The 13,370-nt window shown below is 35.5% G+C and overlaps 2 protein-coding genes across 2 annotated transcripts in view; one reads left to right on the top strand and one right to left on the bottom strand.

Annotated features, from left to right (window-relative positions):
• LOC105256801 (L-lactate dehydrogenase) overlaps window positions 1–13,370 on the top strand; it is a 165,143-nt gene that overhangs the window by 33,852 nt on the left and 117,921 nt on the right. The window lies entirely within an intron of this gene.
• LOC105256798 (TSC22 domain family protein 1) overlaps window positions 1–13,370 on the bottom strand; it is a 74,081-nt gene that overhangs the window by 27,238 nt on the left and 33,473 nt on the right. Inside the window, exon 2 of the mRNA XM_011267034.3 lies at window positions 6,376–6,670. Within this exon, the coding sequence (XP_011265336.1) occupies window positions 6,376–6,670 (295 nt within the window). The remainder of the gene's footprint in view (window positions 1–6,375; window positions 6,671–13,370) is intronic.

Genomic DNA, 13,370 nt, shown 5'->3' with positions numbered 1-13,370 from the left:
AAACTTTGGATAATTTGTACGGGGTGGCTGCCAAAGAGGTAACACATAAGGGGACACGATAATTAACTCTGTACCAATCATCGTTAGCGGCGCGTTCGATCGCCGATTGCGGCGAAATCGTGCGCCAAGAATCACGCGCGTGGGCATCGAGATGCAATGCGCTATCTTCGCTAATAAACGTACCATTATCCAATTTACCGTTTTCTATAATTCACGTGCGCCGACGAGGATAGCAGTGCGCGCCGCGTCCGCTTCATGTTAAGATTGATGATTTGCCTATCTGCGCCGGCGATCTTTATTTACATATAATTAACTCGTGGCTCTCTTTGAAGCCGAATTAATTATCTACTAAAATGCACGATTAATACGCTCACCAGTCTTAGCCTCTCTTCCTGTGTAATTTCTCCGCTTTTGTGACAGCTATCTGATGGCATTAGCGAGCCCGCGATAATTCATATGTGCCTCTCCGCGAGATCGCAAATCATTTTTCATCTCCGTCATCGGCCGAATGGAATCTACTTGTGTATTCATCCCGGCGACAATCGATGAACATTACGGACATTTAAATGTGCTTACATTATGAAAACATCGTTACCTCATTCTAGAGCCGAGTTTTAAATCATTTCGCGAGTCTCATTTATTTCTCTTTCTCTCTCTTTCACGTGAAGTAGAATTTAAGTAAATTGTTGACACTAATGCATTTATTTAATGTAATCTGAATATCTAATATATTATATAAACGAAATAACATATACATATAAGCTTTCATTTACGCTCATATTTTATTCGTATATGCAGAGTGTTTCCTAATAAGTGCGAAAAAATTTAGGAGATTCTTTGTCGAAAATTAAGGGAGTTTTTCATATAAATATATACTCCGATATCCTTTCCGGTGGAGTTACACTCCTCCGAAAATGGGAGTAGAAATTAGATTTTCATTTTTTTCTCAAATTTAAAACAAATTAAAGAAATGAAATTAAATGGATATTTTCTATCAGTAAAAAAGTTATTTATTAATATTTTTTCAGCCTCTTGTATTGTTATAAGAGAATGAAACTAGCAACTCCTATTCAATTTTTATTAGAACTTTTTAATGTTTATATGAAAAACCCCCTTAATTTTCGACGAAAGACTCATCTAAAATTTTTCGCACTTAAGAAACACTTTGTATATTATATATTAATATTTATTATATATATTAATATATTAATATTTATATATTAATTAAAACATGTGCGTAATAAAACTTAAAAAATTATTCTGTAAGACTGTAATATTCAGTTTCACAATTTAATGAACGTAATGAGATTATATATTTTTGCGTTGCATCTATAATAGATTTATTCCATAAGATACGATATATCGATTAATTTGCTTATCAGATATGCAATTTTCTTTTTTATCGCAAACTCGAGATCAAAGAAAGTCACACGCTAGTAGTAGCCTATGCTCGGACACATTGCTTCATAGCTGTTGTCAATAAATCTACGTTGGCGAGATCGGCTATCAAATTAACAGCGCGCGGCTCGGAGGCACATAAGAAATGGGAACTTGAAGAGGTTGTTTCAAGAGATTTTCGTTAACGCGTACGCGCTCTCGTTACTCGTTCTGCATCTCGTTTGCATTCGTCGGCGCGATATATAGGCGCGAAAGTGCTTACTTCTCCTTCGTCGCGGTGAATGCCGGACACTGCGGCTTGTCGAAAAAGGAAGGCGTCGAGAGGAGCGAAGGGAACGACGATGTGTGAACGATGCAGAAGAAGAGGAAAGAGGAGATGGAAGAGATGTTTACGTTGGACTAAGGGAGGCCTCGTTACGTTCCCTTGGTATATACGCAACGAGATAATATCAGTTCAGTACGGATACACATACACACGAGAGAAAATATGGTTACCTATTCTAGTTAACGCGTACCATAAAATTGACGAGCTGTTAAAGACGTGAATTAGAATTGCAATTTTTGATTACTTATAGAATTCCATTTATCGTAAAGAATTTTTCCTTCACTACGTGTAAGAATTAAGATTTCAATGTATATATTTTAAATCGAGTAACTGTCCTTTGTTGCAGCTCGTGTAATTATTAACGTTTTAATGTATAAACTGATGAGCATTTATATTTCGACTTGCGTGTTGCAACTTTGTGTGCGTTATTTTTCATTTTTTTGGAAATAAAACTTAATCGTTTTTGTACAGCATATAATTCGCTTTGCAAGATGCAATTAATGTCTGGCGATTTATACGCGCGCCGTCTCGCGCTTTATTAAATCTATTCATATTCCGGCGCAAAGCATTAAGATTAACTGCTCTGGAGCACGAGATTCTTTGCACAATAGAAGGCAAATTTTAAAGTTGGATACAGAAGTATCCATAAATCTATAATATACATTTATTTCTTCTTTAGTTATTTATTTATTATACGTACGCAGATATATTAAAGATTATATTTATAAATTACATGCAATTATATTGTAGAACTCTGTTAGACATGGTTAAAGATTTTTAAAAATCTTTATATTTCTGTCTCATTAATTATTTATAAGAGAAGAATCTTCGAAATAAAATCATCTGTTTCTTCCTTTATATATTAATAATTTATAATTAAAATATACATATATGTATTGTGTGGATCTAATAACGACAAAGTATTGCATCTTGTACGAAAAATTATCTATAAAAATTTAAAATTTATCTTCAGGATTTTTTAAATTTTCTTATAAGATTTATAAGCAATTTTAATTAATAATCGCATAAAAATTTTACAGAAAAATGTCATAATAAATTTCATAGATACTCCAACTGCTTTTTTTCTTAACTCGGCACACCTCATCGAAAATATGTCTGGCCCTTCGTGTGAAATATTTTGCCACCCTCGTCGAGCGTTAACGAATCTTCGCGCAAATCTCCGAGTGCGAAACGTACAAGTTGTTGCTCGCTGTTAAAGTCACGCCGAATCGTGCGGCCTACGTCGACATGAGGCAGAAGGGACCGAAAGATATTCGCAAGCTCGCATTAAGCTCTCTCTCTCCTCTCTGTTTTCTTTGATCTCAGTCAGTCTTCTCGCCTCCCTCGTTGCCTTCCCTCGTCGACAAGCACGAGTCTGCATCACGTGGAGAGGCGCGATCTCGTAATTATTACGTCGTGAAGGATGGGAAGTGACGCGATGATTACCGCCGTTGCCAACCTCCTTGAAGCCCCAACGCGCTATTCTCTCGCCTCTCGGCTTCATTTTCTTTATTTATTGCCAGGTTCCGCTCGTGCGCCATATTTTGCGATTTAGCGACAATGACATTTCGTCGCGCGTCATGATTCGTTTCTTATAAATGTGAAATACGACGGATATACTTGCGAAGATAATATAATGGAGGAATTTTCGTCAAGTATAAAACCGCTTATTATAACGTAATACTTAGGGTTTAATTAGCATGATGTAATCGCTAAGGATTCCATTTCGACATAAATATATATCTGCTAATCATGAGTCTATGATACCTCGATTGAACACATTAAGCTGTCTTTTCATCACCGGGAACAAAGGCTGAAATGATGAAAGGGAATACGAAGAGATTAGATTCGAATCTAATATAACTCTGGTTCTCATCAACCGGAAACATGTTATCTTTATCTAACACAAAATATAAAACATAGCATGAGATCAGCCTAGCGAATCATGCGGTAATGTAAAAGTGCTGTCATAGTCCTGACAGGGTCAATTATCCCTACCATCGACCGCCGCCATTCTCGACGTTAATTGTCGAGCGTTATAACGTGGCACGACATGCCAGCAGCACAGGCGCCACATTAAAAAGAGGAGCAAACGGCCAAGTGCGTCCTCCTTGCACGGTAGGATGCGTCCAGCCGCCATTTTGGTGGCGGTGCAACAGAGGGGTAATAACTGCAGGAATTCATGGTAATGGCGATAATGCGTGCCCGGACGACGAGGCCCGCGGGGCTGAAGGGCGAAAGGGACGGGACCCACCGAAGAGAAGAAGTGGGGAGACTCCGCGTGTCACGATGCAGAAACTTACGTACGCCTTCACGTACGTTTCGTGCGTACGTGCGAACACCGATCTCGAGGGGGAACCATGGGAGCGGGACCGGCCTGTTTCTGATTGGTTGAAGCACGTCCACCGGATGTTGGAGGTCGGTTCTACGTTGGGGGAAAGTATTTGAATTATCCCTCGCAATTTACACGGCATCGATAGCAAAGAAAATTCGATAAATTTTTCTAAAATTGACAATTGATAATTTTTAAAAAATTGCAATTTTATCTCCCAAAAAAATCTGAGAACGAACATTGTGAAAAAAATTGTCACTGCAATATACTCGTATCAATGTCTATATACGTTTTATTTTGAAGCTAAATTTAATAAAAATTGTTAAAAATTACAGCTGCATATTTTTGGCATTTATATTTTTATAAAATATTTGAATTATCCTTCGTAATTTACACGGCATCGATAGCAAAGAAAATTCGATAATTTTTTTTTAAATTGACAATTGATAATTTTTAAAAAATTGCAATTTTATCTCCCAAAGAAATCTGAGAACGAATTTTGTAAAAAAAATTGTCACTGCAATATACTCGTATCAATGTCTATACACTTCATGGTACGTTTTATTTTGAAGCTAAGTTTAATAAAAATTGTTAAAAATTACAGCTGCATATTTTTGGCATTTATATTCTTATAAAATATAATGGAAATTCTTTTAATTAAACAGATTTCAAGCTGCGAAAATCGATCCAGTCCTTTTATTATATTTCTCTTAATTTAGCTACTTTAAAATGATACGATATAAATGAAAAATAAATGAAAAGAGATAAGGAATAGGAAAGCACGAAGCATACGTCATAATCTTTCATAGCAGTCTTGCATATAATTCATAATTTTAATATTTTTCTCTCAACATGCTTATCCGTATATTTAATATGATAGTGTTATTATGTACCGTTATTCTCAACATTTAATTATAAGAGAAAAAGTAATATTACCGCTATATAGATATTCGTATTAAATATAGTTTATACCTATAATTAAGACTACCACGAACGAAAAATGTGGCAAAAAGTGCGGCACATGTCCGCATTATTTATCATTATGTTTAATGGACGTGCTTAAGACGATCACATCGTGTGCTCTTAATAGCGATTTCTTTCATGATTGCGTCGTCGTTCATCCAGTGTCCAACCCTTGATTTGGAGCAATTCGGATTAATGAAAATTCTCGTGTAATATTTCCTGCATACGGCAGGTAGAGTGAGAAATAAACATCTCCGCAGAGTAACAAGCCAAGTTGTTGTATGTGTCTTCTTTACGAATTCTACCACAGCTGTTGCCAGGTGATCAACATTTACTGCCCCAATAAAGACTAATGTCACCTTTGAGTCTCGTCTCTGTACTTTTTGTGAAATTATATACAAAAATATATGAGAAGCAATAAATATTACTGTACTGTACGTCGTATCGTTAATTAAGAGAGAATCTGAACAAGTACTTGATTTGGAAGAATTTCTATGGGGAAGGAATAGAAATTTCACAGCATCGTTACAATGAATTTCGTTAATGTTTACTCAAGAGGGATCCATCCGAATCTTAAAGCACGCACTAGACGGGAAAAGCTGTTTAACGAATAAACACGTTGCAAATAAGAGTCGAGTGTGTATACGAAGAATAACCTGGTCTTGATGTGGACAGATGCATGGCTCGCTCGAAACGACCACTCGTCATCTTTCGAGAATCTTTCTAGTTGAAGTGATGACAAGAAAAACCGACAGACTATAGTAAATGACCAACGTCGTATTGCTCGATTAATGAAGCAAAAATATTTTAATGCTTCTACTCGTATCTGATGAAAATTTCTTAAATCGCGCTCGAATAATTTAATATGGACCAATTAATATATTTTAATAAAATATATAATTATTTAATGAATATTTAATATATTTAATATATTTTAGTAAAATATTTCTTAAATATAAAATATAAAATATTATCTTAAATATAAAATATTTCTTAAATATTTAAAAGTTAACGATATATAAGATAGAATGACGAGAAATTAAATATTATTTTTCTAATATCAATTTTGATTAATGTTATTTAGATATCAAAAATTAGATCTTATTATCTTATTAAAAGAGTTTCTCGTTTATCTTCATAAATTTGTAAATTTTAATTGAATAATACATTAACTGGTCCTACTTTGGAAGATATAATTTTATTTTAGACATTTATATTTTGATTTTTAAAAGCATAATTTATATATGGGAAATTTCTATCTTTCAATTACTCATAATATATAACTAAAATAACTAATAGATCGTATATGGAACGTAGATTAAAGCAATGTAATTCTAGTATTGTGAGAAAGACTCACCAAGGGTGCCATCCACCGTTTTCCGGGAGAAAGAATGCCTATCGTTTCTCCATGCCCAGGAACACAAGTCGCACGTGGTGAGTCCATCGGTGGCGATGCTTTCTTCGGGTAAAAAAGGTGGTCTAGGTGGCGGCGGTACAAAGTTGCCAATAACAGCCCATAAAGAATCGATGTCGTTGCCGACACCGGTGTAATATAGCAATTCTTCTTCGGCGACACCGGCGAACCAATCCATGTCATTTATACTAGGATAGACCGTGTTCGTGCTTGTCGTAGTCGTGCTCGTGACCGTGACCTGAAAATAAAACAGTTGGTTAGCCCAAATTTACACGATTTCAACGATTTACACGATTTAAATAATTTTAGAAATTTTTTATATGATTTTCCCTCTAATTTTAACCTAATTGTAACTGCAATTATTTTTACATATTATAATTAAGTATGTATTATATACATTCAATGTGCAAAATTCGATGCATATAATAATAATACATTTTTTAAATATATTCTTTATTATATATTTATATATTTATTATATATTTTTATTATATATTTATTTTTCTCTTTTTATCTATGTCTTGTATATTATTTGTACATTTATTCTGCAAATATCTTGACAGTTCAATCCAATTTAATTTTAGATTCAATCTATTAATTACAGTTTTATAGAGATTAATAAGATTTTTATTACTACGAATGCAAACTTATTTAATAAGGCACGATTTAAATTTTTATATACGCGCAGTATATCTTTTAGTCCCAAGTAAACACAGCTAATGGAACTCTCATCGTACCCTTGCACAAAGTTATGGAAAAAAAAATTAAACGCATTCAGTCTGTCTCCACTGGTACATGTTTCAGGAAATGGCGGGGCAAACAAACGTTAAAATCAAAGGAGCGAGGAACACAGTCGGCGCATCTCTGAATATTTTTCTTTCATGAAACAGTGAGATAGACCGGATGAAGCTGGTCTTCACAAAGAGACATCCAATGTCCTAACTCTTACGACAAACACTGAGAACTGTATAGGCGGTAGCCTTTCTTCTTTCCTACTTTATTGGATTGCTATCTGTAGCTTGTACATGAATTTAACAGGAGGCTCGATAGACAATGGAATCATACATTCACGAGTGAATCATCTAAGCATATTCTTGAAAATGTCTGCCATGGAACAGTAAAAGATGACAATAATTTTGCTTTTAAAAGCTACAATTATAAATTTTTTAATTTTAATAGAAACTTAATGAACGAATAAGTATAATCTACTATGTGATAAGGATAACTTTTCAATATACGAAAATCTTATGCTTCGGAATAAATTTATTGATTGAATATCTGATGGAATACTTTACAAAAAAATGTGTATTCGAGATTATAACGTGATTGCACATTTAGCAAGAAAATCGAAGAACCGTATATATCATTATATATTTTTCTCAGCGATTAACTTGCAGAAGAACAGACATTTTAAAATCCGCAGAGCTCGTCAAATGGTGATTACCTCGAGGAAAGATGATGCAAAGTTCCATGTCGTAAGGCGGAGTTTATTGATAGGCAGCAGATGATTATTCGTATCGCTGATGATTATGAAACTATTCACGCGAGACATAAACGCATCTTTCCGTGTCGAGTTCTCTCTCCCTTTAACGCAAAAGTTAATTCTCCAAGTAAACAAGTTTTCGTAAAGAAATATGAACATTATTGTTTTTCCTTTTTTTATTTGATTGAGGTATTAATTAAAATTAAAAGTTTTTAATTATTTTTATTTAGATGATTTAGATTTTAGACGAGATATTAATGCACTGAAATATTATTGCACTGAGAGTGATTGCACGAAAATTAAGAGTTATCTGTTGCATGCAATATGTAATTAATGACTTCATCTATTCGTTATAAAATATTCTGACATTTTTCGCATCATGAATTATATATTAATCAAGGGAAAATTCAAGGAAATGATAGGCTATTGTAATATTCGAGAAATGTAATTTATTACTGGGAAAGAAGGGAAATATTATGCTGTCTTTTAACTATTATATATTTAAATATTAAATATTTAATAATTATAATTAACTAGTATATATTGTTTTGCAGCAACTTTCTTTCTGAATACACTATAAATTAAAAACATGAATTAATACTATATACACATATACGTATTAATAAAAAAATGTAGTTTTATATGAAAGCTGCATCCAAAATGCCAAAATTAAACATCACAAATTATGCATCCAAAATGCCAAAATTAAACATCACAAATTATGCATCCAAAATGCCAAAATTAAATATCACAAATTATATGTACATATAAAGTTAAATTTATTTATAAAATATAAAAGTGCCGAATATGGCTCAATATTCGTGTTCGTCCATCGTGCCTTAAAGGGTTGAGAAGATTGAGGGGCAGAGAAATAATGCCGCGCGAAGCGTTCCTCTCTATTGAATTCCATCAGTCTCGGATCTGGTCGAACGATCGAATGAAATAACCGCTCCACGAGATTCATTCGAGCGCGCCCGCGGTGGTTCTTCGTGTCCAAGACACTCGCGTTCCCCGGTAGAAGTCTCAGATCGGGTTGCATATCATCGACGAGATCGAGAGTCACTGTGTTTATTCTCCTCTCGGTTCTTTGTCGTGGCTTTTCCACAGCGGCGAGGTGGCCGCGATGAAGATTCGACTGCAGGTACGATGCGTCCTTGTATCCTTTATAGAGGTGGGGTACTTTTGTGCTGCAGCAGCAGGCTCGTGGTCGGGATTATGGATGGAACCCGGGAGGAACACGCTCGGGCCCTCCGCACGATGCACAATAGCACGCATTGATCGCCTTAATTACCGTGATATCGGCGTAATTAAAGCCCCGTTGTGTTAGGGGCCCCTTCTACGAGGACGTCGAAGAAACCGATGGGTGACGTGACTCCCGGCTTCGTCGGGATTCGCGCATTTTCTACGCGTCTCTCTTCCCGATTGTATCGTACGATTCTCTCGTCAAAACCCTTCTGTCACTTCTCCGCGTTCCTCGGCACCGCTTTGTTAATAAGCCATTATCCGGTCGGCGACACAACACACCTTCGACGAGGCGCAGGGTTCAATCATCAGCGGAGCTTTTAAGAAACGCGACTCGCTGCATCCAGCTGTGGAAAAATGACGAACGCAATCTCATCCGACATATGCAAGATCATCATAAGTGGAGTTGATTTGCTTTTTATAATAAATACATTCGTTGTATCGCAATTTAATATCGATGAGAGAAAATGGAGGACTACGCTTGCGCCAACGAAAACAACCTTGCCATTTTTTCTCTTTCGTGCTTTTTCTCTTCTGATTTCCCAGACTTTGAAGTCTACATCTCAGGTTTTATCATGTCATTTTTGTTTATGAAAACATTTTACACACAATATATATATATATATATATATATATATATATATATATATTTGTTTGATTTATTCTTTTTTATTAATATTTCAATATTCAATTAATGAATATCATTTAATATGATATTTTTGATCACCCGGAATATATTAAACGATGAGACATCATGAGACAATCGAAGATCGTCAAACGTCAAACTCTCATACGCGATTAATTTTTCCCTGCTTTTGACGCTTCCGTAATAAATAAATTTATTGTGCGATATAGAATCATCTACACGCGTTCCCAATGTTTGGATCCAAGACTGAAATTAACGTATTGTGCATCTTCTCCAAGATAGATAGGAGGTGGATCTTATAACCGGAAAGGACTATCCAATTTCAAAGCTCGTGACCACTTCAAATCAAGTAAGTGACAGCGAAAATCATTTAGATGTCCTCATGATGTAACAATATTTACATTCGATCGATCCTTTATCGCAACATAATCATAGTTCCTATTCGTGACATGATGATATAATCATCGCAATAAACGCTCCACGCTCGTAGTCAATTAAACATTTAAATTATGGGATTGTTCGATTGATTTGTGGATCATCAATATCAGCCTAACAAGAACCAATGTAAATTGTTAGCACCTCGAGCTATCGCTTTTTGATTTCATCATCTGTACTCGTTATGTTCAAAGTCTAGCATCTCGTTATAATTACGAGATGTTTACGAGCGAAAAGGATGATAGCTTATACTTGTTAACTCTAACATTCTCTTCAATGGTTTTGTCGTGGTTTTTCTAGACAGGCTGATATACACTTGATCGTTAAAAGAAACATGGAAAGCATTTCCGTATAAACTTTGCGTTATAATCGTGAATTCACAAGCATACTTTAGGTATAAAAAATATATTCTTCTCTTTCAATATTTTATATTAATCAGCGAAATTAACGAATTATTTGATTATTTACTTTATCTCCTCGTGATTGATAAAGTTGTTCATTTCATATTAAAATATTATTTTATTATAATAATAGAAAAATTTATATGAAAAGAAAAATCATCCGGAAATTTTAATAAATAAAATCACTCACTAGTGTAATTAATTTAAACATTTTGTAATTAATTTAAACAGCCAGTGAAATATTGAAATATTTAAAAATATTGATTACGACATTTGAAACTAACTTTCGCGCGATAGAAACGTCGTTTATTGCTCAGATTCAAAGGGCCGACATTCAGAATGCGGCCAAAATTATAGGGACCCCGTGAAATTTCCATGGTAAAGTAGGTCTAAGATTCTTTTTGCGTTTCGCTTGCGATTCACACCATTGTCCCTACGGTTTCTTTCACGGTCCTGATGACGCCAACATTCTCTATCCTTCTCTCTATTCGTTCTCAAATATATTTTAGAACTCACACTACGGAATTCGCGCCCTGTTTCTATCGAGCCGCCTTTCGACGTGTTTCGTCGGATCGCACGCATTTGCAATTCTGACACATTTGGCGGCGAGGATATAACACATACACACACACACCCTATTCGCAGTCGAACCTGCCCTCTTCGAGATACAAAGGGAGGAGAGTCTCTCGATGTGGCGGGAATGTTGGAATACCAAATACGATTCCCGGAAAGATTCTCTGGTTTCCATCTCGCGTCGCCTCCTCGTCTTCAATCGTGGCCTGACATCCTCCGTCTCGCGATCTTCGTGGTCCCGTGAATTTTCGGCGCTCCTTGGCACAAGACGCATCTCTTATCTTTCTTTCTCAACTCCCCCTCTCTCTCGCGAGTCAAGTTTGAGGGGTCGTTAAGGATGAGTTCGAGAGGCAGAGCCGTATATAACGGATAATTGACAGCCGTGCCGGGGCCGCCGTTTGCTTTGCATGGACATTGAATCCGCGCTGCAACGGATGGACGGGATATACGGCCGAAAGGAAGATGAGAGGCGGCGCGACGTGAGGCCACGAAATTCGACCGATTCGACCAGTCGAACGAGACCGCGAAAGAGCACGAAACGACGTGACATGCGGCCAGGAGGAGAAACAGGGAAGTAAATGTATGCTCGCGCTCTCGACAGACTCGTAAATTCTTCAATCTCTGATGTTCGAAAAACGCACACATATATATACGAACGTAACACGCTGCTGTTCTCCCACATAATGGGCTCGATCTCATTTCGGTTTAATTGCGACTCGGTGCAGCGATACTTTGCGCATCTCGCTACGCCCTATCGAAAGAAGACAACAATTGAAACTTAAAACAGTAAAATGTGGCTTCTCACTTTTCTCAGGAAATATAAAAATTAAATAAAATAAATTAAAATTAAAATAAAATATAAAATATAAATAAAATAAAATAAATTAAAATAAAATAAATTAAAATAAAAATAAAATATAAATATAATAAAATAAAAATTTAAATGTTATATGTGTGGGAATAATTAATATAATTTTATTTATATCATTGAAATTTATATGAAATCTGTTTATGACTTTTTTATTATTATAATTATTTAATTAAGTTCTTTTAGTGTTAAAAATATAATGGTTTTCTGCCATGCTTTATTATTTAGCAAAATGTAGTTGTAGCTGTTTATACGCATCAATATGTTCAATAAATTTCATTTGATTCAATTATGTATAATATATAAAATTTCTATCTTAAATATCATATGACATTTGCATGTTTTACTAGCAATAAGTCATTGAAACGCTCTAAAATCGTGATAATAGATAAATGAGAGATAAAGTTATTAATTGAGTTCTTTCTAAATCATGCAGAACGTGTAAAGATATAAAGCAAGAGTAATAGACTTTTGAGAAACCAATTTACATAATATACGACAATTTCGCAAAGTATTTTTATTCATGCATCGCCGCAACATTCTCCATAATTCGCAGAACGAACCATAAAAGATTGCCCATAAAGACACCAGTCGATAACTGAAAGGATAATTTAAACGGACGGACACAAACGCGCAACGAGATTATAAAGGCCCGCAGTCGCGTACGTGCAATCTCGCATACGCGAGCGTGCGTAATTCGAAAATGTACAGTTAGGCGAGTCGCAAGTAGAGCATTGATATAAAATGCCCGTGAAAGTATGAAGTCTCCTTTAAATTATGCCGCAAATTACCATCTCTCCCGCTGTTTCTCGCCGCGACCTCACCTCACGCGTGCCGCGAACGCACGCAAAGAGCACGCAACTCCCTCGCGCATTAAGAGAGAGCTTAATGAACTTCTCAGAATATATCCCGGCCGGTCGTGCATTTTTCTTCGATATGTTCCACGTCGTTACACGGACGACAGCGACGATGATTTTCACACCCGAGCGACTTTTTATCGAATCGCGACATGTAGGAGTTAGACACGCATACTCACGCACGTGCGAGGAATATTAACGCTGATTACGCCGAGATATCAGGGACTTTTGATGTTTATCCTCCTTATGTCGGTAAAATATGGTTCGCAAGGGCTCTTTAATCAAACGACTTTATTATATGTCTATGTCACGCTATATTTATTTTCTCGTATTTATTCACGACACGCTAATGCAACATTTATTATGCCACGTATAAATATTCAGAAATTTTATATTCCATATACATGCATTTATGCAGGCACTTAACTGTCTA

Source organism: Camponotus floridanus, unplaced genomic scaffold (assembly GCF_003227725.1).
Source record: "Camponotus floridanus strain SB8 unplaced genomic scaffold, Cflo_v7.5 scaffold50, whole genome shotgun sequence".
In the NCBI taxonomy this organism is placed as follows: domain Eukaryota; kingdom Metazoa; phylum Arthropoda; class Insecta; order Hymenoptera; family Formicidae; genus Camponotus; species Camponotus floridanus.
Note: the sequence above shows the minus strand (reverse complement) of the source record. Positions and strands in the feature narration are given on the sequence as shown.